Here is a 26,935-nt window from a genome sequence, read left to right on the forward strand (position 1 = left end):
AAAGTCCTCCAAGACGGAGAAGGGAGCACGTTGACACGTCATGGAGTTGTTAACCAATGTCATAAAACAATATGTGTACTGACTGTTTAATGAGAAAATATTTGTTCTGTAAACCTTCACCTAAAGTACAATAAAAAAAAAATTAAAAAAAAAAAGTACTGACCAATGTGTAACAGGTGAAAGCACTGGGTTTTTTCCAGTGACCTTGATGCACGGAGTCCGTCTTGGAACCCCAGGCTCAGGGGCAGGTGCTGCCAATGTGAGGGGTATGGGGACCCAGTTAGTGGTGGGTTCAAATCTCAGTTCTGCTAGGGGAGCAGCCATGTCCTGCCTGCCCTCACATGGCCACTCTGGGGCAGGTGGTCAGTCCCTCACTCCCTGATGGCCCAATAAAATGGCCATACTGTTCAGATATGAAAGCACAGGTGTCAGTCACTCTGTGGTCAGTAATCCCCTGCCCTAGTGGGGTCACCGTGAACATGTGCAAATTTGTTGCTGAACCGTGTACGGAGCATCATATGTGCCCTCTACTTTTAAAACATGCATTAATGAACTATATATGTGTTTTACTGGAACATCTCTATTTAAATTAAGATTTCACACTTTTCTTATGGCAACTGTGTACAGCAGAATCCTCCTGTGCTGACTACTCCAGCAACTACAGAACACGAGCTGGCTTTGGAACACGTGCTATCGTGCATGTTGGAGGAGTTGGTATAGCCCATCTTAGTTGTACCCTCTGGAGTCCCTGGGTGGTACAAATGGCTAATGCACTTGGCTATTAACCAAAAGGTTAGAGGTTCAAGTCCACCCAGAGGCACCTTGGAAGAAAGGCCTGACAATCTACTTCTGAAAAATCAATCACTGAAAACCCTACGGAGCATAGTTCTACTCTGAGACACATGGGATCGCCATGAGTTGGGAGTCAACTCAGTGGCAGTTGGTTTTTTTTTTTAAATTATAGCCTCTGGAACCATAGGACTTACCTGGCCAGGAAGTGGAGTTCTGGGGCTCGTCAGTGCCATAGGTTGCGCTTGGGGGTTTGCCATCCCCTCCACAAAGCAGAGGTTGATGGCCATGGCCCTGTGTCTCCAGGCCGGGGTCTCCCTTCATGCCCCCTCTTTCCCAGGTCCCAGACCTTCAGCCTGAGCCACCCCCAGAGCTGCAGAGGTGACCCAGCTCCCCGTTGTCCCTGGGTTTTCTCCCTGCTTTTCCTGGGGTGGGGATGATCCCCACCTGACTTGCCATTCCCCACCCTCCCACCCCCAGGTCTGCTCACCTCCGCAGTAGGAGCTGCTCTGGCCCGGTCACCATGTGTCTCCGCTGACCTGCTGCCCGCTGCCAGCTCTGGAACATGGCCCTCTGTAGGCCCTGGAGGTGAACCTGGGCCCATGCCTCGTACTTTTCCTGCAGGATCTGCTGCCCTGTGGCCAGAGAGACACTGGAGTGCCACTGAGTACTCCACTCCGGCCCCTGTTCACCCATTCCTTTGGCCTCTATCCAAGTGGGAACAGAGAAGGCCACCCTAACTGTCCAAGGTAAGATGCTTCCATTACAGGTGTATTACTGGTGACCAGGCCAATCCAGCTCGTGTTGCTGTTAGCTGCCGTTGAGTTGATTCCAACTCATGGTGACCACATGGGTGCAGAGTGGAACTGCTCCATAGGGTTTTTATGGCTGTGACCTTTTGGAAGCAGATCGCCAAGTCTTTCTTCTGAGGTGCTGCTGGCTGGGTTCAAACTGCCAATCTTTCGGCTAGTAGTCAAGTGCTTAACCATTTATCCCACCCAGGGACTCCAATCTAGAGTTTTTGTTTGTTTAAATTTCTTGATGATTGTCTTAGTTATCTAGCGCTGCTATAACAGAAATACCACAAGTGGAGGGCTTCAACAAACAGAAATTTATTCTCTCACAGTCTAGTAGGCTAGAAGTCCATCAGCTCCAGGGGAAGGCTTTCTCTCTGTCGGCTCTGGGGGGAAGGTCCTTGTCATCAATCTTCCCTTTGTCTAGGAGCTTCTCTGTGCTAGAACCCCAGGTCTAAAGGACACTCTCTGCTTCCGGTGCTGCTTTCTTGGTGGTATGAGGTCCCCCTGTCTATCTGCTCGCTTCTCTCTTTTATATCTCAAAAGAGATTGGCTTAAGGCACAATCTAATCTGGTAGATCTCATCAATATAACTACCACTAATCCATCTCATTATATCATAGTGATAGGATTTATAACACATAGGGAAATGATGTCAGATGACAAAATGGTAGACAATCATACAATACAGGGAATCATGACCTAGCTAAGTTGACAGATACTTTTGGGGGACACAATTCAATCCATGACAATGATGTTTAGGAATCAGGAGAATTCATATAAAAATCTAGATTTCCAGCTTTTCTTTAAAAACTAGAAGATTTGGCAACACTGGGCCAGCATTCCTCCTGGACAACAACTGGGCTAGAGAAGTGGCTGTACTGGTGGACATGACAGGAGCTTTCTAGAATAACCAAGTCTTCACTTGCCAGCCCATTGACACCATGTATCGGTGCAGCAGGCAGCTTCTAACACAGCCCCTAATGCCCCCCACATCCTGTGTCCATGCTCTTGTATAATGCCCTCCCCTTGAGTGAGGGCTGCACTTACTGACTTGCTTCTAACAAACACAATATGGCAGAAGCTATGGAATGTCAGTTCTGAGATTAGGTTATAGAAAGACTGGCTCCGGCTTGGGTGCATTCTCTTGCTTTCTATTAGATCTTTCCCCTGGGAGAAACCAGCTGCCAGGTCATGAGGAAGCCCTGTGGAGGCCCATGTGGCAAGGGACAAGGCCTGCCAACCTTGGAAGTGGAAGTTCCCCTACCCTCATCCTGCTGAGCCTTCGGATGAGACTGCAGCCCTGTGGTGGACTTGACTGCATCCTCATGGCATATCCTGAGCCAGAAGCACCAAGCTAAGCCACACCTGGATTTCTGACCCACAGAAACTGTGAGATAATAAATGTTTGTGGTTTTAAGCCATTACATTTGGGGGTAATCTGTTATGCAGTGACAGATAACTAATACAATTGACCAGAGCAGTCCCTCAGGTTGTTCCCGATTTAGCTGAATTCAAACTGAAGTGCAAAGAAAACAGCTTTCCTTTTGCCCAGAGTCCAGTACCTGCAAAGCAAGGCTGTCTGGGAGCCAGCCCTCCTCTCATCCTTGGCCACGTTTCTCTGGCTTGTCCAACAAGCTCCAGCCCAGGCAGCTCAGCACACCTAGTCCTTCCCATCTCCCCCATCCGGGCTGGAGCCATTCCCACTGCCTCAACTTCTCTTTCCACTGTTCTGCCCACTAAGCTGTCCTCCTCACCTCCTCCTGGGGGACCCTCCCTGACTAAGTTGGCTGGACTCTGCCCACCCCTCCCTCCAACTGAGATCTCAGACCAGTGATTTCTGAGGGCCAGGCAAGGACGACGAGGATGAAGATGCTGCTGGTGGTAGTGATGATAACACTCAGATGTTATCTGAGCCAAGCACTTTACATGGATTGTCTCGTAGAATCCTCACAACCACCCTATGATGTGGGTACTACTACTATCCCCATTTTACAGATGAGTAAGCTGAGATGTGGAAGGGTGAAGTAGCTTGTTTAAGTTCCACACAGCCAGAGAGTGGAAGAGCAGGGACTCGAGCCTATACCTTCAAGTCTGGCTCTGCCACCCATCCTGGATGTATCCTGTGGGAGTCCTATCACTGGACGCTGGGCTGGAGGACATGGAACCCTGGGTGTCCCTGATGGACCCTGGCCTTTCCCTCACTGGCAGTACCCCTGACCAGTCCCTGACTCACTCTGCCAGCAGGAGTGCCAGCGGCGCAGGGCGTCTTGTGCCAGTCTCCGGCCCCGCTGCTGGGCCCACTGCTCTGCTGCCCGCCACTGCGCCAGCTGCTGCCGCCACAGGCCCAGTGCCGCCTTGCAGCTCTGGGCCCAGGCCCAGTGGGCTGCCAGCTCTCTCCGAGCCCCTTGGGCCGTCGTCCAGTGGCTCCAGCTGAGGAGGACACTGGGGAAGGGAGTGTCCACCCTGAGGATGGTCACGGCCACCCTGGCAGCCCTGGCCACCCTGGCAGCCCCAGCCCCCCTGCCTCCTCCCCAGCACAGGGAGGGGCTTGGGGTGACTCTTCTCCCTGTTACCATTATGGGGGAGGGTGGCTGCTGGGGGCTGGAGGGATCAAATGCTTCTCTGAGGGTCACAATGACAAGTGGTGGGAATAGGATGGGACCCCAGGCCCCCAGTGCCAAGTCCTGTGCTCAGCCACTAGCAATAATAACTACTCTGGACTGACAACTTACTATGTGCCAGGCTCTATGCTCAGGGATGCATGTGCACCTACCTCAATAATGCTCCACTGGAGTGAGTACTATCTTTATCCCATTTTACAGATGAGGCAATAGAGGCAGAGAGAGGTTAGGAACAGCCAGTATGAGCAAAGCTGGGATTAGAGCCCAGGTAGACCGACTGTTAAACACTGTGCTATGAATGAATAAATGAACAAACCACAGCCGGGGAATCTCCAACAGAAGTGACTACCCCACAGAGTGTGCCCCGCCCCCACCTCAGTAGGCAGGGTAGGAGGGCGGGCAGAGTTCAGAGGAGCTGAGTCTAGGGGCTGAGCTTGGCTGGGCATGAGGGGGCCTCCTAGGATGCAGGCTCCAAGTGGATGCTGCTGTGAAGGTTAAGGGCAGATGGAGAGAAAGGGCCAGGAAAGCCACAGTAAACCCACAGTGGTGGTCAGCTAGGCTGGCCCTTCCAGAGAAGAGGTCCCTACCGCCTCTGGAGGGTGCGCTGGTACTGGCTCGCCACGGCCCGGGCCTGCCGGGCCCGCGCCTGCCACAACAGAAGGCTCTGCTCCTGCCGCCGCTGCCTAGTTGCTCGCAGAAAGGTCGCCCTGAGGGTCTCCAGAAGGGCAGGGTCCCTGGGAGGCTGGGGAGGAGGAGTGGAGTCCTGGAACCCCATCCCCACCTCATCTTCTCCACCTGCCTGCTCCCCACCTGCACAGCCCACCCCACCCCCAAGCCCCTCACCCTCTCCAGGGAGCCGCAGGGTGTGCTGCAGCCCAGTGAGGCCTCCCCTCCCGGGCCGCTGCCCGGTGACTCCAGGGCCGAGGTGGTCCTGGTGCTGCTGGACGGGGTGCAGAGACCCCAGGCCCTCGAGCGCCATTGGCACAGGACATGCTGCAGGGTCCGCTGCTGCAGGCCCTGAAGGAAGAAGCTGTAGGAAGGGGCAGGTGAGTGGGCCCCAGCCTCGCCCCCTGGCTGGGGGTAGGGGCTGCCAAGGAGGAGTACTCCCACCCTGCCCCATAAGAAAGCCCAGCTGGAAGGGTGCTCGCCATGTACACTGTGCACTGACTCCCAAACTGGCCACTCACTGGAATCACTGGGAGCTTCAAGAAATAACTGATGTCCACTCGGCCCCACCCGCAGGGATTCTGATTTGATGGGTCTGGGTGCGGCCTGGGCATGAGGATCTTTCTAGAGCTCCCCAGGTGACTCCAGTGAGCAGCCAAGGCTGATCCTCCGCTGATCCTCGCTATTCTCTGGGGTAGAGGTGGGGACCATGTAGGTGATCGGGAGGAGAACTAGGCCCCAGACCCAGGGATCCCCAACTCCACAGTCTACACACATAACCACACCAGTAATTTTGCCTCTGCTCCGTTATAAAGACAAGGAAACTGAGGCCTGGGGAGGGCCATTTCCTCAAACTCCCACCATGACCTAGCAGCAGACCTGGGACCGAAAAACACTCATCTCAGGCCAGCAAGGCAGCCCGAGTATGCCCAATGCCCAAAGCCAAAGGATGGACTAAGCACCTGCATTCTGAAGGCTCATAATGAACTGAGTTCCTCTAGGAGCCCAGGGGTACACTGAGAGAGACTGAGGGTCCAAGTAGACCAAGTAGGTATGGGGATGGTGGATGCCAGGTGTGTGGCTTTCAAGGACAAACTGCTGGCTTATGTTCCTCCTGGCATTCCATCAGGGAAGTGCCTCTCACCTTACCCACAACCACCAGCCTGAGGTCAGGGTCTCAGCAATTGCCCTTTTGTATCTAGGCAGCTCCATGGTCTCGCCACAGGGCCCCTTCATGCTCCTGATTCACAATGGGATTTACAGCAAACTGTTCAACCCCTCTGAACCCCAGTTTCTCTAATATTTGTATAATGAGGCAGGTAGGGGTATGAGCTCTGCCCATGGTTCCTTCACTCCTTCATTTGCACTACCTATCCCAGGCCTGCAGCATGCTGGGCACCCGCTGGACGCTGGCGAGCCAGTGGTGAGCAAACAGACAGGGCTCCTACCACCAGGGAGCTCTGTTTAGGTGGGGGCGATGGGCAGGCGCTTTTCCAGATTCTGGGGAGGGGAAGCCTCCTCGTCAGGTCCCAGTCCCCTTGGCAGAGCTCCATGCCTGTGTCCCCGTAGTCCCACAGCCCCACAGCCCTCAGTGGCCCTCTGCCCAGTCACTGTCTCAGTGTCTCCAGGCCACTCCCTGGGCCCTGTGTCCCTGCCAGGCCCATGCTGGGAACATGGGGAGGAGCAGGATGTGGCCTGTGCCCTCCGGGGCATTCCTCCCAGTGCTGAGCACTGCTCACGTCCCCACCCCATACCCGAGGCCCAAGCCCAGGTCCCAAGCTCTCAGATACCTACTTGGCCTGCCGGCGCTGAGAGAGCTGCATCCTCCAGAGCAGCAGCACCCGGTGGAGGGCCAACCTCCGGCAGGCTTCCTGCAGGGAGCCCTGACCTTGTTCCAGGAGCAGCCCCGGGGCCTGGGCCACTGCCCCAGGGCCCTGGGCTGTGGCCGCTTCAGGGGCTGGGCTGCGAAGGGCTGTGGTCCCTGAGAAGTAGGCAGAGATGAACCAGTCACACTCCTGCTGACCTCCCTCTGCCCAAAGCTCTTGGTAGCTACTGCCTCAGGCCCGCTTGGGACCTCTCCCTCTCATGGGGAAGATGATCCTATCTTCCCCCCTCAGGTTTTTCTTTTTTTTTTTTTTTTTGAGGCGGGGGGATGTTTCCCAGGAGCAGGGGCTGCTTCCCCTCCCACAGACCAGGAACTTCCTGTGAGCAGAGACCAAATCCCTTCTGGGTCGGGTGTGGGATAACCCAGCACTAAGCTGGGCCTCAGCAAGTCTGTGGTGGGAGAAGATGGAACTGTGTCTCTCTGGCCTAGAAGAGGTCACGATGGGGGTGAGGAGGCAGCTTAGCACCCCGAGAACTCCCTCCTCTACCACTTTCCATCACAAGAATCCATAAATCCAATGGGGCCCACTGAAGAAGGTGCTTAGCTGCCACCGTTCGCTGGGGTGGGGGGCATGGGCAGGGAGGGAAAGGGGACTCCATTTCAGCCCGTCTCCTCATCCCGCCACTCACTCACCCGCCTTCTGCCGGCAGAGGGACAGCTGGGTCACCTTCACCCCATCTGAGGCCCGGAGCTGCTTCATCTGTACCCACTGTCGCAGGCATGTGCTCAGGGTCCCCACCCGGCGGTCAGCCAGGTGATCCCGGCACCGGGCTCCTCTTTGTGCAAACCGCTGCCAGGCCCCAAAGCACCTGAGAGAGCCAAGGGAAAGTGGTGGTGCTAATCTTAATGACCACAGGGACAGCGCCTGTTACTTACCAGACACTGCTGAGGGATTGGGCAAGCCACTTCACCTTTCTGAGCCTCAGTCTCCTGATCTGTGAAATGGGGCTGCTGTAAGGACAGCATGGCATGCCCCTGCCAGGCTATGACAACATCATCTCTGGGTGCTGGGGTGGCTGCAGCAGCCTCCTACCTGGTTTCCCTGCACCCAGTCTTGTCCTGTTGCAGTCAGCTTCCACTTGGTAGCCAGAGTGATTTTTTTTTTCAAATCTCAAGCCAAATTATCTTACTCTCCTGCTAAAATCCTCCAGGGGCAACCCACCATGCTCTGTGATAAAACTTCAACTCCTCCCACAGCCTACCTGGCCATCCATACCTTTCCAACCTTATCCCCAACCACTCCCTGCCTACTAGCAAGTCTCCAACTTGACTCTTTGCTGTTGCATTTCCTGTGCTCCTCTGCCTCAGGGCCTTTGCACATGCTGTTCCCTCTAACTGGCACACTCTTCCCCACGCTCCTTCCACTAGTCAACTGTCTACCCTTCAGCTCTCCACTAAGCCTGTGGTCTAGGTCAGCTTTCTTTGTTATAAGTTCTCAGGGAAAACCACACCCCGGGAACAAAATCAGTAAAATGCAGCCAGTGAGCAACTCTACCAGACAAGCCGCCTAGTTTCTTCAACAAATAAATTGCAAGGGGAAAAAAAATGGGGGAAGCCCATATATTAAACAGACTTTAGTGACATATCAACCAATCACAATGTGTTAACCTTATTTAGATCTCAATTCAAACAAGCTACGACAAAATTTGTATTTGCGGAACTGGAAATTTTAATGCTGTTGTTTGCTGCCAACGTGTCAGCCCCCAACTCACAGCGATCTCGTGTGTTAGAGAGTAGAACTGCTCCACAGGGTTTTATTGGCTGTACTGTAATCTTTATGGAAGCAGATAGCCAGGCCTTTCTTCCATGGTGCCGCAGGGTGGGTTTGAACCACCCACCTTTAGATTAATAGCCAACCACAAACACTTGCACCACCCAGGCTGGTTGGAAATCTGAATACAGACCAGGTATTTGTTGATATTAAAGAATACTGTTTAGTTTCTTAGGTGTGATAATAGGATTGTGGTTATATTCTTTAAGAATCCTTATCTTTTAGAGATACGTACAGAAATATTTACAGATAAAATGACGTAATGTCTGGGATTTGCTTCAAAGTAATGAGGGAGGGGGGAAGTAGTTGGGGTACAGATGAAACATTCTTAGGAGGTGATTTTGTTGAAGCTAGTGATGGGTACCTGGGGGTTTATGACCCTATTCTTTCTACTTTTGTGTAAGATGAAAATAGCCCGTAATAAAAAGTTAACAACAAGGAAAAAAACTCCTATACACCTGTGTCCATTCCTGTCACAACACATAACTCAGGCAGTATTCACACACTTACTTTGTGACTGCTGATTTCCTGTCTGCTCTCCTTCCTGGTCCAGGTTCCACGGGTTCTATGAGGGCCCAGGACTGGGACCAAGCTTCGCTTAACCAAGTCCCAGCCCCTGGGGTGGTGTCTAGCAAGTCTTGTGTTAGGTTGTTAGGTGCCATCAAGTTGATTTTGATTCATAATGACCCCATGTGACAGAGTAGAACTGCCCCACTGGGTTTTCTTGGCTGTAATCTTTAAGGAAGCAAGTTGCCAGGTCTTTCTCCCACGGAGCTACTGAGTGGGTTCGAACTGCCAATCTTTCAGTTAGCAGCTGAGCACTTAACCGTCTGCGCCACCAGGATGTCTAGGCGTTCAGTAAACAGCAGCTATATTCACTGGTTGCTTCCATCCTTGTCTCTCAATACCAGGAGTCATCAAGAGCTTGACTTAAAGGGCACCTCCCCACTGGGTCCCATATGCTGCCTCAGGGAGGAGGCCCCCACTGCCAGCACCACCCACACCCTCCATGTTCCCCTACCTGCAGAGCCAGGCTCTCTGGCACTGGGTCTCCAGTGGCACCACCCTGACTGGGGCTGCAACATGAGCATGCCTGGCCTTGGGAGGCCGCACTGCCCTCTGAGTCCTTGGTGGGGCCTGGGCAGCTTCTCTTTGGATTCCCCTCTCCTGCCTGGCCAGCCCCTTCTGATGGCACCACAGGAGCAAGACTGCAAGGGATTGGGGCAAGAGAGAAAAGAGAGGGAGTGAGCTGAGGGGAGGATCAGGAGGAGCCACTGACACTTGGCACACCAAGCTGTGTGCTCCCTGTCTCTGGGCCTCAGTTTCCCCACGAATGAGTGATGCCTAGTTTTAACGCTCAAATTTCTGCCTGAGCCTTTATCAGCACAGCCCCTCGTACTGTGCGTCCTTGAGCTGTTCATTTAACTTCTCTGTGCCTCAGTTCCCCATCAGTAAAATGGGCATGCTGCCTTGCCAAGGTCACTGGGAGGCTCAAGTGGGATTTTATCTGGGAAGGTGCCAGAGTAAAGCTCAAAAAACACTGGTTCACTCAGGACCCACTGCCGTGCTTGATGGGGGGCTCAGACCCTGTCTGTCCTGGCTCCATCTCCTCCCCAGCCCATTTTCCCCACCATCTCACCAGCCAGTCGTTGCAGGGCCTGCAGGATCTGGATTCTCGTGTCTCTGCCATCTGGTCTCAGCCCAGGATGCGAAGGAATCGGCCGGCCTCCCTCCTCCTTCTTCAGGCTACCTGGACTGACAGTAAAGCTGCCAGGCCTAGGAAGGGCACACGGTCCCAACCTGCTCACCGCAGCCCGAGGCCGGTGCTGGGAGCAGGGGCTACAGAGCTACCCTGCTCTCTTCCAGACACTTCATTTCATTCCTGATTATAAAAGCCATGGGGGGAGGGGGAGAGGGTCTGCCTTTGCTTTATTCTCTTCAATGCTGTTTACATTTTTTACAAGAAACATGCAGTAAGATGAATATTATTAAATAATTATTTTAAAATACATTTAATTTAAAAATAAGAAAATGACACACTGCTGTAGCAGAAAAACTGGGGAAATGAAAAATAACAACCAACTTAAATTCCACCACTCCAGAGATAAGCACTGTGCTAATTTTGGCTTTTTATTTACTTATTTTATTTTTTCCCTTCTGGTCCTTTGGTCCTTTTTCGACTCCATGGCAACGGGTTTGGGTTTTTTTTTTTTGGTCCTTTTTCAATGCACTATTTCACGTGGTTGAAAAAAACATTTAGTACTATTTTTTATCCTCCTTTAAAAAATTTAACATTAGCAATGATCAATTTTTCTTGTCATTAAAAACTATGCAAATACCCATAAAAATACCTCCGAAAAAGGGGATATGTAGGGTGTAAAACTTCCAAGTTAATTTATGTACTTCCAACTCTTTTTAATTTTTGTTTTTCCAAACCAAGCACACACTGCTGTTGTGACTGGCAGTAAAACCAATAAAGACATTGAAAAGAAAAAAAAGAATGGGGAGGAATATTTTTAAGTCCTCATAAACATCATACTGAACGGCAGCCAAAAGGTTTATCACATGGTCAAACTTTTTATCTACTCACTGTTGGGCATTTAGTTTGTTTCTAAGTTTTTAAAATGATAACGCCATGATAGACATTTTTTTGCATAAATCTATGCCCACATCTGCTCACTGCCTCCTCATTCTAGTGGTGGTGGGGGGGCGACAGTGAGGCAGGAATCGGGAGAGAAGGCCACCAGCACTGCTCGGGCCACCCTGGGTGCCCCAGCCCACCTGCTGCTCGAGGCAAGGTCCACAGCTGCTTTTCTTCCTGAGGGGCCTTGGCCCCAGCCTCCCCCAGAGGCGGGGGACTCTGGCACAGCTTGGATGTGGGGCCGCTTCTGCTTCTGTTGTGCGGCCAGCTCTCTCCACTGGGTCAGGGAAGAAGGGGGAGAGGGAGGTCGGCTGCAGCCTCATTATGTGGCCCCAGAGTAGGCACAAGAAAGGGGCAAGGGAAGGACCCAAACATTTCTGCTGGACTCCAAAGCCTATTATCTTAACCATTAGACTATCCTGAGACTATCGTGTCTCCTTGGGGGTGAATGAATGAATGGAGACATGGAGCCTGAGAGGCAGGGCTTTCATTGGGAGACAGAACCTAGGGCTGGGCCCTCCGGAGCACCCCCTTCCCAAGGAGGGAAAAATATGGACGTGCCCTCCGCCTGGTTGGCAAAAACAGTAATTTAATACGGGCAGTCCCTGGGTTATGAATGTTTGACTTACTTACTACCTGTAGTTACGAATCAACCCTCATAAATTTGAGGTCACTATGAGTCAGAATCGACTTGGCAGTGGGTTGGTACATACAATGGTTCGTAACAACAAACAGACAATACTTTGCTACACACATCAAAGCACTACTATTATTATTATTGTATTAATATGTAAAAGATGTTTTAGTGTATCTGGAAGTGTTTCTTTAATGTTTTTTATGCATAGAAAGACTATATACCATATACTACCACAAACACTTGACTAACTAATGTTAGATATGAATTGTACCTAACTGTTCCAACTTACGTACAAATTCGACTTAAAGACAGATTTAGGAATGGAACTGGTTCATAATCCGGAGACTGCCTGTAAAGGCAAATGCTTGTATGGTAGGTGCTTGCTACGTTTTTTAGCCTCACAACAACCCTATGGTGTATATACCATTATTATCCCATTTTAGAGTTAAGGAGACTGAGGCACAGAGAGGTTAAGTAACTTGCCCAAGGTCACACAGCTAGGGAGTGGCAGAGGCAGGATTTTAACTCAGGGCAGAGCTGGTTTAGGCGTCTGGGCTCCTAACCATTGTGCAATACAGCCAGTCACTCATGACGTGTAATCTGTGCCCTCTCAGGAGATGGAGCCTCCTCACCAGACAGACGAGTGCTTTATCACCTCCCCCTGGCCCAACCTGGAGGCCCCTGACCTCTCGGAAGCTCCGGGCCAGCAGGGTCTTCATGTGCCGCCCTGAGGCCACCTCGAGCCACGCCTCCTGGAGGTGCAGAGCCCACCGTAGCGCCCGCAGGCCTTTTCGCAACAGCTGTCGGCGGCACAGCGCCTCTGCCGCCGCCACTGCCCGCGGCTTCTGCACCAAGTGCCGCCAGGCTCTGAAACATCTGGGCAGCAGCTGCCAGCTGGGAACAATGAGGGTTGGTTGGGGGGCGGCGATCCTGGTACCCTACCCCAAGGAGCAGCTTGGGGCACCACCCACATTGCCTTTCCAGCGTCTAGTGATGCCCCCATGCTGCAGCAGGAAGGACAAGTTGCAGACTTGAAGAACTTCACTCTTATTCATGGCTAGTCTTAGAAATATCAGACAAGAAAGCCCTTGGAGGCAGGAGGATGCCCCATTTGACTGCCAAGAGTCCAGGGCAGCCTAAGAAGTTTAAGATTCCCAGTGTCCCACACCCAGAAGCAGTGGTCCCCATGTCTTTGTCCTTGGGGCCCAAGGGGCTCCCCTCATCCCAGCAAGGATAGTGTGGAAGAAGGAAGCCTAGTTCCCTCCCCTTTAGGCCTTATCTCAGCTCAGACCTAGTCTCCAGCCCCAGGCAAAGAGGAGAGGAGCTGTCCCCTATCCCCCTGCCCCTGCAGCCCATGGCCTCACCAGGCTGTCTTGGTCTCCAGGGTCACAATGTTTGGGGCCTTGTTCTGGGAACAAGAAGACACAACATAGTTATCAGGCCAGGAACAGGCAGGACAGGACACTCCCTGCCAAGCCTGCTTACTCAAAGCCTCCCTTTCTGGGGGAGGGTGTGGGACAGGGTAGTGACAGTTACTTGGACAATCCCTGGGAGGAGGCAGCCTGGCCCCAGGAGCCCCCGCCCCAGGCTCTACCTGCAGGGCACTCCTCGCTGAGATGGTGTCCGGTGGATGGGAGGAAGCCGTCCTCTCCTCCTCCCAGCGGACCTGCTCCCTCGGGGCCCCCTCCCCTCCTTCTTGCCCAGGCAGGACTCCCCAGGCTACACTGGAGAAGGTGGAAGAACAGAGCCTGGCCTCCCTGTTGCCTGCCCCTTGAGGGAGACTGGGGCTCCCCCTCTGCCCCCCACCATATGCAGGCCCTGGAGAGCAGTTCCCTCTTCCACTTAGTGGGTGGGCAGGAAGAACCCCTTGCTCAGGATCAAGGGGATCCCTTGTCAGCATCCCAAAAGTGGTCTTTGCTGACACTGGCTGGCTGTTTGCCTGAGAGTCTGAGAGACCGGCCTGCGCTCCTTGTGTCTTTTCCCTGAGACTTCTGGGGCATCTGTGTCTCTCATCCCAGCAAGCAAGAGCAGGCTGGCTGGGCTGGTGGTGGGCAGGGACCGCCTGGCTACCACTGGCCCAGAGGTCCTGCCGCACAGGGCCCAGGGGTTCCTGGGATGCCCAGCACCTGACTCGGGATGCCTCATGCTCCAGGCATCTCACAGAGGCCAGCGACTGCTGGATGCCAGCATGGGATGGGGCCTGAGCCTGGCTCTGGGCAGGGACAGCCAGGTCCTCCAGGGTGAGCGGCTCACCCACAGGCCCGGAGGTCCATCGGCCCAGGGCAAACCAGGATCTGGTGCCGGGCTGAGGGCACCCATCTTGAGGGATGAAGCCTGCAAGGGGCCTGAAGTCTGGGCAGGGGGTGTCTGGGGCTCGTGGCTGGGACTGCCTTAGGCTGAGGGATGGGCAAGTCAGCTGCCCGCTGCAGCAGAGTGGACTTCCCCATGGCAGAGTGTGGGTACTGAAGCTTTCTTGAGGCTCTGACCAGAGCTGGGAGCTGGTGCGGTTTCCACGCACAACAAAGCTGGTCTTGCTTAGGCTCAGGTTGCTTTGCTGGATGGCAAAACTCTGGGCCCTCAAGTGAGGCCTCCCAGCCCGTGGCTGCAGGTTGCTCTGCTGCAGGAAGCTTGAGGTGGCCCTCCGGCCAATTGTGTCCTCCAGGGCAAGGCCTGGGCTGGGCCCAGGGCTGGCCAGGTTGGTCTGGACGAGGCAGGGCTCCTGGCGCAGCACTGTCCTTGGGGAGGGTGTGGCAGCAGGCCCTCCCCTCCTGGCCTGATGCACAGGCACCCGCTGGCCATGCCCACTGCCCAGGCCAACACCCAGGTTCTTCAGAAATCTCCACGGCTCTAAAGAGAGGAGAGACAGTCAGGCCCTGGGGGAGGACTCTAGAGGTCAGTGATCAGTGGGACAGATGAGGCTAGGCCAGGTATCAGAACTGAGGTGGGAGCCAGGACTTTTGTCTCCCTGGGTGGATGATGGGCAGCCCCCAGGGGTCCTGAGCAGAGGAGTGACATGGCTGCCTGGAGCGTGGGCTTGGGGGTGTACAGGGGCAGAGGGAAGCAGGAGGCAGTCAGGAGGCTGTTGCAGGGATTCCAGACAAGAGATAACATGGCTGGGACCAGGGGTGGCAATGTGGATAGAAAGAAGGAGATAAATTCAGATTTTCTGTGGAGTAGAGACGACAGGCTTGGAAAAAGGGGATGAAAACAAGAGAAGAATCAAGGATGATGCCTTGATTTCTGGCCTGAGCAACAGAGTGATGGGGAAGATGGGGGGCAGCCAACTGGGATGAAAGCAAGACCACTACATGAGCTGCTGAAGGGGGCTGCTCTGGGTAAAGCAGGGATGGGACCTAGAGCCTCTCCCTCCCTGCGGGTCCCTCCAAGCCACTCTGCAACACAGCAGAGTCCTCATGGGGACTAACAGAGGCCTGGGAGCCTTAGAGCCCAGCAGGCAGAATGAGCACTAAAAGTCGCCACCTTTGGGGAATATAGCATCTAAGGTTCAGAGAGGTTAAGCAACTTGCCCTGTGGTCACACAGCCAGAACAGAGAAACTGGGATGTGAATCAGAATCAGAATTTGCTCTTGGGCTGCTCTCGCCCTGGCTGGGCCCGCTCCAAGTTCTTCTTGCAGCCCAGAGTGGCTAAGCAGGAAAGTCCGCAGACCATCACTCCTGGCATAGACTGACCTGTGGGACCGCTTCCCAGCCAAGGGTCTCCACCAGGCCCACTCTTGGACACCCCTTTCTGACCTCCCTCAGGCCCAAGCTAGGGAAGACTCTCTTCAGCCCAGCTGACCCTGATCAGATTATCTCTGGAATTAGCATCCCCTGGGCTGCCCTGCCTGGGTCTCTGGGCCAGTAACTTGAAGGCAGGGGTCCAGTGCTCCTGCCACCACTTCCCCAGGCCTGCTAAGCCTCTTGCCTGGCCTCAGGGGGGCCGCGGGCCTGGGGGGCACATTCTCCTTGTGGCTGGTATCCGGCCTCAGCTCCATGTGCTCTGGGGCAGAGCCGGGGCGGTGGTGGCAGCCTTGGTACAAGGCGTCGTCCTTGGCAGAGGTCTGGCCTGTGTGATCAGATGGGGCTCTGAGGGGTGAGGTTACACAGCCAGGCCAGATCACCCCCATCCTTGGCAGCACCCCTGGCTGCCCCTCAGGCCCAGCCCCAGCTGCCCTGGCCTGGACCCTCCCCGGTCAGAGTCTCCTGTGATCTCCTCTCCCTGCCCCACATACCTCTTCTTTGTAATTTCCTGGTGTCTGCCAGTGCCCACTCCATCTAGCACTGACTACAGATCCCCGGCACTCCCCTGTGGACCCTGCTTCCAGGCAGCGCTCCCAGGTGGGAACGCTTTGTCTCCCAGCCCTCGGACCACGGCCCAGAGGACGGCAGGGCCCTCTCTGCTGTTAAGTCCGTGTGTATCAGAGTAGAACTGTACTGCACAGGATTTTCAATGGCTGTGATCTTTTGGAAGTAGATCTTCAGGCCTTTCTTCTAAGGTCCCTCTGTGTGGACTTGAACCTCTAGTCTTTTGGCTAGCAGCTGAGTGTGTTAACCATTTGCACTACCCAGGGACTCCCTCCGCACATAAGTAGGTGCTTATTTCTCCCACCTTAAGGAAATACACACAAAACAACACCCCCCTTGACCCTCCAGGTCCCTGCCCCTTTCTCGCCTCTTATTACACCCAAATTCCAATTCCTCCCCCCACCCCATGACCCCACTTCAGTCCGGCTTCCCATCCCTACCCCCACCACCCTCCAGGGAGCCTCCCAGAGGCTGAGCTCCACGGGCAGGTCTCAGACCCCGGTTTTTCATGAGGCATCAGCAGCCCTGGGCACAGGTGGTCACTCTGTCCTCCTGGGAACCCTTGCTTCCCTGATTTCAGGATGTCCCTTCTCCCATTTCCCTGCCCTCTCCTTCCCAGTCTCCTCTGCTGGCTCCACGTCTCCCCAGTCAGGGCTCAGCCTTGGGTGACCCCCTTCACTGATACACTCACCCCAGATGATCTCAGCCAGGCTCACGGCTTCAGACATGTGTAATGCTGCCTTTTAATGGCATCTGAACATTAATATGGCCAAAACGGAACTCCTGCCTGTCCCCCCAAACCAGAGCTCTCCCATCTCGGCGTCCCCCCTTCTCCATGAACGGCAGCTCCATCCTTCTGGGGGCTCAGGTGGAAACCTTGGAGCCCCCCTGACACCTCTCTCTCACACCATAGTCAAGCCATCAGCTGATCCCATTGACTCTACCTTCCAACCCATTGCCATCGAGTTGATTCTGACTCATAGCAACCCTATAGGACAGAGTAGAACTGCCCCATAGGGTTTCCAAGGCTGTAATCTTTATGGAAGCAGACTGCCACATCTTTCTCCCACGGAACAGCTGATGGACCCCAACTGTCGACCTTTCAGTCAGCAGCCAAGCGTTTAACCACTGCACCACCGGGCTCCTTCTACCTTCCAAAGGTATTCATAACCCAACATTTCTCATCACCTCCATTCCACTCCCTAGGTCAGGTGACTGTCACTTCTTGCCTATATGTGGCAGTGGCCTCCTAACTTGTCTCCCTGCTTCTGCACTTTCCCCACCTCTGACAGTCTGTTTCGCACACCACAGCCAGGGTGATCCTATGAATACTCAGAACATGTTTCGCCTCAACTGAAAATCCCCAAAGGCTCCCCAATCCACTCAAAGCCCCTACGAAGGCCTTCAGGGGTTGGCAAATTATGGCTGGCCGGCAGCCCGTTCTGTAAATAAAGTTATACTAGAACACATCCATGCTACTTGTGTATTATCTATAGCTGCTTCTGCACTACAACAGCAGAGGTGAGTAGTTGCAGTAGACACTGGATGGCCCGCAAAGCCTAAAACATTTACTCTCTGGCCTTTAAGAAGAAGCTTGCCAACCTCTGCCCTATGTTATCTGGTCCCCAGCTGCCTCAACAACCTGATCCCCTACTCCTTGCCCCCTTGCTCACTCTGCTCCAAACCAGGGCTGCAAACTGGTTCTTCCTGGTTCAATCATGGCTAAGGAAGTGAAACCGGAACAGATCCTGAATTTTTAAAATTTGAGTGAACCGAGACAATAACCACAATGGGAAAAATTATTGGTCAGAGCCCTGCTAGAAATCTAGCTTCTCTTTGAAAACAAGGGCAGCATATGTGTTGCATAGCAACCAAATCTCTTGCCCATCAGATTTTCAGCAGAGTCAGAAAAAACGGTGCCCCACTCAAAGATGGCAGCTGACTGTGCTACTTAGAATGTGTGTCACTCTCCACAGTTCTGTCAATAATCCACATCTCGTCCATCAGGCTCCTGAAAGGGTTCACTATACCTCTTCTGAGTCTCCCATTCCAGGGCTTCAACTGGTAATTTTTCCCATGCTGGTTATTGTTCCAGATCACCCAAACTATAAAAATTTAGGTCTGTTCCGGTTTCGCTTCGTCGGCCATGAATGAACCAGTTCGAAGCCCTGCTCCAAACGCATCAGCCTCCTTGCTGCTCCTCGAAAACACTATGCATGCTGCTACCTCAGGGCCTTAGCACGTGCTGTTCTTGCTGCCTGAATACTCTCCCCCTTACTCCTTCACGTCCTGTCTCACATCACAGCGAACCCTTCCTGGACATTCTCTCTCCAACTGCAGCATCCTGCCCACACACTGCTCTTGGCCTAGTATTATTTTCCTCCATAGTACTTACCACCATCTAACAAACTGAATAAATTGCTGTTTGTTTTTCTCCCTCCAGTGGACTGAGAGCCACATGAGGGCAGGCCATTTTGTCTCTTTTTTCCCTGCTGTGTCTGCAGCACATTGAACAGTATTTGGCACATAAACCTGTTGCCACCGAGTCGATTCCGACTCATAGCAACCCTATTGGACAGAGCAGAACTGCCCCATAGGGTTTCCAAGGAGCACCTGGTGGATTCGAACTGCCGACCTTTTGGTTAGCAGCCGTAGCTCTTAACCACTACACCACCAAGGTTCCTGTTTGGCACATAGTAGAGCCTGACAAATGTATGTTAAATGAACAGCTGAACCAAGGTAAGCATCATGCAGCCTTTAGCCTGCATCCTGTTATTTAACCCAGCCCTAAGAATGAGTTTCCCTGTTTTAGATGAGGAAACCAGATCTTAGAAAGGCTGTCTGCCCAGCCCAAGATTCTATAACTGCATTGCGGCTGCAGAGGGTCAAACCCAGGGCTGACTCCACAGCGCATGCTCCTAACCAGGGCCATCCCTGACTCACCCCTTTCCAAACAATTCGAGGCAGCTCAAACCACAGCATCCCTTGCCTAGCACCCTGCCCCTCCACCCCCACCCCCACCCCCTACTACCCTGCCCTCCAGGACCAAGCTCTTCTGTCCATCTACCTTCTCCTCACCCCCTACCAGGGGCGGATTAACCAGTAAGCAAGGTATGCACCAGTAGTAAGAAAAATATGCACTGGCTTAATTGTGTTAACTTATTAATCCGTAGTGCACAATTTCACGTGGGTTTCATATCTTTGATGTGGCGGAAAACAGGTGAAATTGTGCACTACAGATTAGTAAATCAGCACAAGTAAGCCTGTGCATACCTAATTGAGTAATTCATCCCTGCCCCTCACCCTCTCTCTGCCCTCCTCTAGCCCCATCCCTGCACACTTAAGGGCACTCAGAGTCTCCCTCTTCTCCCGACCAAAAGTACTTGTGGTCAGTTTTCCTGTCCTCCTGGACCTGCCCTCACGAGCATCTGTCTTCCACGGGTCCTCCTTCACCCTGTTGGTTTGAACCTGGAGCCAACCTCAGGCAGGACGGTAACGACCCTGGCCGGTAGGTGGGGTGGGGGGGGGGAGCAGCAGTGTGGGTCCGACTCACGCGCGTGGCCGCCGGCGTTGGGTTGCGTGGCCGAAGGGCATAGCGCGGAGCTTCAGCGGCAGAGCCTGCGCAGTGCTCTTTCTCATGGGTGCCCATCCTGGCATCGCGGACCCTGCTGCAAATCACATGGCTCTGTGCAAACTTCTTGCCCTTGCAAAACGGGCAATACTCTTCCTCCGCCTTCAGATGCCTCAGAAATCTAGCCTAATCGACTCCTCTCTCTGCTGTGTGCTTGACTCAATCACAATTCCTCCGGACTCCAAAAGTTCCTGCATCTTCCCTTCCAAGTCTTTGCCCTGCTGTTCCCCATTGCGCATCTGCCCTGCCCTTTCCTTTCTTCGCCCAGTTTCCTTTCTCCTTTCTAAACTCTCGCTGGGGGAGGAAAAAGCACTGGGCTAGAAGTCAGAAGATCTGGGATCAAGATTTGTGACCTTAGGCAAGCTCCTAACCTCTTTGAACCTCAGGCTCCTCTTCTGTAAAAGGGGAATGGTAACCCCTGCTCTGCCTACCTCACTGTTTGATGTGAGGGTCAGATATTTAACAAATAATTGTCAGAGACTTAAACTCCAAAGCAATTCTTGAAGATGGGTGAGGTGGGAAGTTGTGGGATAGCAGCTGGGCGGAGCTAAGCCGCAATTTCCCCTCCTTCATGGCCCCAGTGCGACTGCGTCTACCCGATGACGTGCACATCATTACAGGAGCTGTCCACCAATCCTGATGGAGCATCCTCCTGAACACGCCCTGAAGAAGAACCTACCCCTGTTCTGTATCCTCCCCAAACGTAAACCCGTGTGCTTGCCGGTCAGAGAGTAGTCTTGGCGACACGGGTCCAGGTGAGCTTCTTTGCTTGACCAACGAAATAAAATGTTTCTTCTTTCGCTTTGGCTCGACTCATGTCTCAGTGTCTCCCCGAGCGAGACCTGGAGGTCTGGTAACATAATTTTGGCAAGCCAGCCAGGAGCTCCAGTGTTCTGGGCTTGTAGGTCGATCCTACAAGGACTTCAGCAGCCGGCAACAGATCTGCTTGTTCCGTCTGGGCCCCTCTTCAGACTCTGGGCAGATGTGCTCCTAACCCAACGGTGACTCCAGAAAGCGAGGGAAGAAATCAGCAATAATCAGGTAAGCACTATTTCTGGTGGATTCAAATCCTGGCAGGCCCATAAGGTGGTCTGTGGTTGATAGGACTAGACCCCTACCATTGGTGGGCGCCCCTCTGGGTTGAGGGAACATCCTTCTGTCTGAGTACATCTAGAACCAGTGTTCTTTTTCTGTTTTCATGCGAGTGTGTAGAAGTAAGAACATCGGTAATACTAAAAGCATTACGAAGTGTTCACCCTTAGGGTGTATTTTAAAGAACTGGGATAAATTCGGCTATGATCCTATAAAAAAAAAAAGAAATTAATTTTCTAATGTAATACTGCCTGGCCCCAGTATTGTCTAGGGGACCAAAAAAGGTGGTCAGTGACTGGATCACTGGACCACAACACCAACCTGCAGCTAGATTTATATGGCACAAGAAATGGTAAGTGGGATGAAAAACATTATGTGGAAGCCTTCATGTCGTTGTATAATGATGAGGAAACGCAGAAGGCTTGTAACATCTGTGTACAAAAGGAAAAGAAAAAGCTCAACGTGCCACCTCCAGTGCTAGTGGCGGACAGCCCTTTTGACCCCCTGGGGCTGCCACGGGCCTCCTCCACCTTACCCTCCTTTTCCCGCTCTTGCCCCAGCTGCTGTGGTGTCCTCCAGCAGTGCGTGCAGCTCTCCTCCTGGACCTGTGCAGGGTAGGGGAGGGGCAGCCAGGGGAGGGAAAAAGCAGGCTGGCAGGAAGGGGCAGGAAGCATGCTCCTGCCCCCCTTCTTAGCGACCGTCCTTTCCCAGAGCCTGGGTGGGAGGATGGAGAGCCTAGCAGGAAAGCAGGGCCATCCAGATGCCCTGGAGATCTTCCCTTGTTGCCACCACATATGATGGAGGTGGGGGAGGGACACCCTATCAAGGGACAAATACAGCCCAGGGTGCTGTGGAGCTGGGACAGAGCCAACAGGGAGGGCTAGCCTCTGGCCAGTATCCCCTCCACCAAACCCCAGCGGCAGATGGGGGCCTGGTTCGGGTTCATGTTCCCTTTAGTACAGTGGACCTGGTTAACTGGAAGAATTACACCCCTGGATATCACGAGGACCTGATAAAAATGTCTGAACTGTTTACTACCATCTTTAACTCTTTTGATCTCATATAGGCAGACTGTCAGTCTCTCTTAAGCACCCTCTCTCCCTGGAAGAGAGGCAGATGGTCCTAGACGGGGCCTGAGAGGAAGCCCAGAGATGACATGATGCTCAGCCAACCAGAGATGCAGTTGATGACATCTTCCCCCTTCGAGAACCCTGCTAGGATCACAATTACATGGTAGAGTACAGTATGCTCACCTGTTACTGGGACTGCCTCTTAGTGAGTCTTAAAAATGGAGTACCTAAACTCTTAAATTGGAATAAGGTATATGAGATTAAATAGTATAAAGATAAGGATCCTTCAGCTTTCCTTGAAAGGATTTATAGAGTCTTTAGAAGATACACTGATCAGGAGGTAGAGGACCCAGCAAACGCTCGGATGGTGTCTTAGGCTGGGTTCTCTACGGAAGCAAAACCAGTAAAGTGTATAAATATATATATAGATAGAAATTTATATCAAGGAAACAGCTCACGTGATTGTAGAGGCTAGATCGTCCCAAGTCCGTGGATCAGGGTAGAGGCCTCTCCCACGTCACGCAGCCACAGAAGCTGGCAAGCCCATGATTGGCAGGTCGGAGAGGAGGGCTTCCGCTCACAGGCTGTGAAGGTTGACAAATTCCAAGATCGGCAGGCAAGACCACAAGGTTTCTCCTGATTCACGTAGCTACAGGGGCTGGCGAACCCAAGATCGGCAGGTCAGAGAGCAGGGCTCCATTCACAGGCTGTGCAGATGGACGAATCCCAAGTTCAGCAGATAAGCTAACGGCTCAATTCCCAAGAATCGGAGGTGAGATGACAGGAGGCAGCCACAGGATCCAGAGAGAGCAAAAAGCCAGAACGTCTGCTTATATACAGATGCAGGCCACACCCCCAAGGAGACTCCCTTTCATCTGATTGGCTACTCACAGTATATTCAGTCATGGGAGTGATCACATTAAAACACTGAAAATCATGGCCCAGCCAGGTTGACACACAATCTTAACCATCACAGATGGTCAATAGTATTTTTATAGGACAGTGTGCCCTGGACATTGGGAAAAAACTTCGTAAGATAGAGGGGTCAGTAACTATGAGTATTGGATACCTGGTTGAGATGGCATTCAAGGCCTGTAACAACAGAGAAGACAAAGACAGAAAGTGCCAGGGTGCCCTATTAGCAGCAGCAGTACAGGCTAGGCCCCTCAAAAGGAGAAGATTCACGGGCCCTACCAGGGCCTGACCCTGGCCCCCACTGGTATGCATATTGTAAGGAAGAGAGCCACTGGAAAAGAGCATGCCCAAGAGAAAGAGCAGGCAATGAGTAATTCAAATGCCAGCCCTCACTCTGAAGGAAGACTGACTAGGGGGAACCAGGGTCAGGACCTTCACCCAAACCTCTTGTTATAATGAATGTGGAGTGAAAACCTACTCAGTTTTTAGTTGATACTGGAGCTACACAGTCAGTCCTCACCAAACAAGTTGGACCTCTGTCCAGACATAAGATCCAAGTAGTTGGGGTAGCAGGTAAGGAGGACACCTGCCCATTTCTTCAGCCCCTTACCTGCTCCTTCCCTGGCAAAGTGAGAACTCTGACTCACTCTTTCCTGTATATGCCTGATTGCCCTGTCCCATTGTTGGACTGAGATTTATTAAATAAATTGCAGGCTGAAATACACTTCAGCAAGGGACAGATGCATGTTAAAGTTCCAGTAGAACAGGGGTAGAAAGCACACTTATTGTTGTGTTCCACTCTGCAAAATGAGGGACAAGAAACAGTCCATTTTCCTTGCCAAGCCATGCAAAGATTAACGTGGTAGTGTGGGCCACTCAAAGACCAGGCAGCGCACACAGTGCATTCCCAGTAAAGGTTGAGCTACTGCCAGGAATAACTCTGCCTAGGCTAAAACAATACCCAGTAGGACAAGAGGCTCGGTTGGCAGTATGGCCTTTAATACAGAGATACTTAGAATTTGGACTGCTAAGGCCCTGCCCATCTGCCTTTAACACTTGATCCTGCCTGTGAAGAAGAAAGAAGGCTCCTATCAATTTGTCCAAGATCTGCACGCCATCAACCAGCTAACGGTAATAGTACACCCCACCGTGGCTCATCCTTATACCTTGCTCTCGACACTATTACCTGCTTGGAAATTTTTCTTGGTCTTAGATTTAAAGGATGCTTTCTTCTGTGTGCCCTTGGATTACAGTAGCCAAGAGATTATTGCTTTTGAATGGGAAGACCCATACACTAGACAAAAACAACAATATTGCTGGCAGGTTCTGCCTCAGGGCTTTAAAAACAGTCCCACTCTGTGTGGAACCACCCTGGCCCGAGAGCTCCAAAGGCTGACACGGACTGATGGCACCCTGTTACAGTATGTGGACGACTTATTGATTGCCAGCTCTAACGAGTTCAGCTGTGCAGAGGACACTGTGACTGTGTTAAACTTTTTGGCAGAGGCCAGGTATAGGATGCTGAAAGAAAAGGCACAAATTGTCCAGCAGAAGTTTACTTATTTGGGGTTTATCATCATTGAGGGAAAGGGGGAGCTCCATCCAGACAGGAAAGAAACTATATGTAGACTAGTGCCCCAGAGAACCGGAAACAGCTCTGAGGGTTCCTGGGGATGACAGGCTTCTGCAGGATATGGATCCCTAATTTCGGGCTACTTACCAAGCCTCTTTGCACCCTCCTGGAGGGAAAAGAGACAGACCTGTTTCTCTGGACCAAACAACAAACCGCATTCGAATGGGTTTAAAAGGCCCTACTAGAGGCCCCAGCGTTAGGACTCCTGGACTTGCATAACCCTTTTGATCTTTTTGTGCATAAGCATCAGGGCATAGCTGTGGGGGTCTTCATCAAAATCTGGGCTCCTGGAGGCAACTGGTAGCTTACTTCTCCAAGACTATGGACCCAGTCACCTGTGGGTGGCTAGTGTGCCTTAAAGCAGTAGCAGCCACTGTACAGATCCTGAAGGCAGCTGAAAAGCTAACCTTGGGCCAAACTATTCAAGTTCATGCCCCTCATTCAGTACTCACTATACCGGAACAGAGGGGGAGTCATTGGCTAACCCAGAGTCGAATAACTCAGTACCAGGCCTCTCTGGTTGATAATCCCAATGTGTTGGTCCAATGTGCTATCAATCTAAATCCAGTCACCCTTCTCCCCACTCTCCCCATGGGAGACCCCATCCACCATGACTGTGTCCAGATGGTGGACCTGGTCTATGCCAGTCACCTAGACCTACAAGATCAGCCTCTAGCGGACGCTGACTTAGAGATCTTCATGGACTTTGTAGAGGGTGGCCAGCAGAGGGCGTGCTATGCAATTGTTAGCCACACCAAGGTCCTTGAAGTGAACGCTCTCCCCAACAGAACCTCGGCCCAAGAGGCCGAGCTGGTTGTGATGATCCAGGCTTTGCAGCTGGCCAAGTCCAAGTGAGTGACCATTTACATGGACTCAAAGTACGTATTTTCAGTTTTACATGCACGCGGGGCTTTGTGGAAGCAGAGGGGGTTTTTGAATTCGGCTGGTAAAGAAATCAAATGCGCCCAACAGACTTTACAACAACTTGAGGCAGTGTTACTCCCCACTGCTCTGGCTGTGGTACACTGCAAGGGACATCAGCTGGGAGATACAGCAGTGGCCCAGGGCAAATGAAGGGCTGACTTAGAGGCCAAGTGAGCGGCAAGAACAATGACCCTAGTGGTAGTTGCTGCCCTCTTTCCACACCCTGTCTTGCCACAAGCCATGGAAGAACCTGGTTACAGTGAAAAATACTTTTATATGGCCAATCAGTGGCAGCTCCAGAACAAGGATAAGTGGTTCTGCACAAGGGATAGGAAGCTATTCATTCCACAACACAGGATCCCCGGCATCCTAAAGCACCTACACAAGACCACCCTCTATGGGTGGGAAGCGATGTATCATTGGGTAAAGAGATACTTTGTTGGCCATAATTTGCAGGCTGTTATCAGAGACATTACTAGACAATGTGTCACCTGTTAGAAGAACAATCTCAAGACCTTCTCAGCTGTGCCAGAGGGGATCCAGTACCAGGGATACGTTCCGGGAGAAGATTGGCAGATAGACTTCATTGAGATGCCTCGGGCTGCAGGTAATTACAGGTATGTGCTAGTGTTTGTAGACACCTTTTCAAATTGGGTCGAAGCATTCCCCTGCAGGACTTAAAAGGCCACAGAAGTTGCCAAAAGACAGCTGGAAGATATCATCCCCAGGTTTGGCCTTCCCCAAACCATCGAGAGTGACAACGGAACACACTTTATTGCTCAGGTCACACTACTTGTAGCCCAACAGCTGGGGATTAAGTGGCATCTTCGCATTGTGTGGAGACCCCAATCCAGTGGAAAAGTAGAAAGAATGAACTGGACTATTAAAACCCATTTGGGGAGGCAGGACCAACTTGGCGGAGTAGTCAGATACTTCCTGTAGTCCCTCTTAGAACAAAGGCCAAAAAAACCAAGTGAATCGATTATATATAACAATCTAGGAGCTCTGAACATCAAAGACAAAGTTGAGGAATCAGGCTGAGTGGCAGTGTGAGGGAGAGATGGTCCAGAAGCAGCGAGGAGTTGCCAGATCTGACCTGGCTGGTACTGGCACCCTGCAGGCAGGATTGGCAGGCGCGAGTGGTGAGGCAAGCAGTAGCATTTGGAACGTGTTTTCCACATCGGAAAAGACTAAGCGGTGGAGAGTTGGCTGAAATGTCCAGAACCAGCGAGAAACAGTGCTCGATTGGCGAAAGATAAGTACAAGCGTCTAACCTACTGCACAGATAAAATTAAAAAAAAAAAACAACACCTACCTTTTGGGAAATACTTCTTTCCCATTTACCTGCTCTCTCCCTGCTCTGCTCCGGGTCCTGGGTCCGGCTTCAGAGATTGCTGTGCTCCCTGGGCTGGAAGTAGGACCCGTCATGCACCCTGAGCCATTCTCCCCACTTTGGAGAGGGAACAGATTAACAAACAGGAAAAAATAATCTGCCATCTCCCCTAAGCCGGGAACTCAGGTCAGGAACAGCCCCTTTGCCTAGGCACAGGTATAAGGG

At 52.4% G+C, this 26,935-nt stretch overlaps 1 protein-coding gene across 1 annotated transcript in view; it reads right to left on the reverse strand.

Annotated features, from left to right (window-relative positions):
• The window catches only part of CUNH1orf167 (chromosome unknown C1orf167 homolog), a 24,702-nt gene extending 8,900 nt beyond the window's left edge, over window positions 1–15,802 (reverse strand). Inside the window, exons 1-13 of the mRNA XM_023732197.1 lie at window positions 15,733–15,802; window positions 13,402–14,654; window positions 13,172–13,215; window positions 12,494–12,701; window positions 11,311–11,447; window positions 10,169–10,368; window positions 9,551–9,737; window positions 7,392–7,567; window positions 6,668–6,854; window positions 5,051–5,237; window positions 4,795–4,949; window positions 3,820–4,028; window positions 1,280–1,424 (exon numbers count right to left, since the gene is read on the reverse strand). Coding sequence (XP_023587965.1) covers window positions 1,280–1,424; window positions 3,820–4,028; window positions 4,795–4,949; window positions 5,051–5,237; window positions 6,668–6,854; window positions 7,392–7,567; window positions 9,551–9,737; window positions 10,169–10,368; window positions 11,311–11,447; window positions 12,494–12,701; window positions 13,172–13,215; window positions 13,402–14,654; window positions 15,733–15,802 — 3,158 coding nt within the window. The remainder of the gene's footprint in view (window positions 1–1,279; window positions 1,425–3,819; window positions 4,029–4,794; window positions 4,950–5,050; window positions 5,238–6,667; window positions 6,855–7,391; window positions 7,568–9,550; window positions 9,738–10,168; window positions 10,369–11,310; window positions 11,448–12,493; window positions 12,702–13,171; window positions 13,216–13,401; window positions 14,655–15,732) is intronic.
• Between the last annotated feature and the right edge of the window lie 11,133 nt (window positions 15,803–26,935).

This window comes from Trichechus manatus, unplaced genomic scaffold (genome assembly GCF_000243295.1).
Source record: "Trichechus manatus latirostris isolate Lorelei unplaced genomic scaffold, TriManLat1.0 scaffold00048, whole genome shotgun sequence".
Classification (NCBI taxonomy): Eukaryota; Metazoa; Chordata; class Mammalia; order Sirenia; family Trichechidae; genus Trichechus; species Trichechus manatus.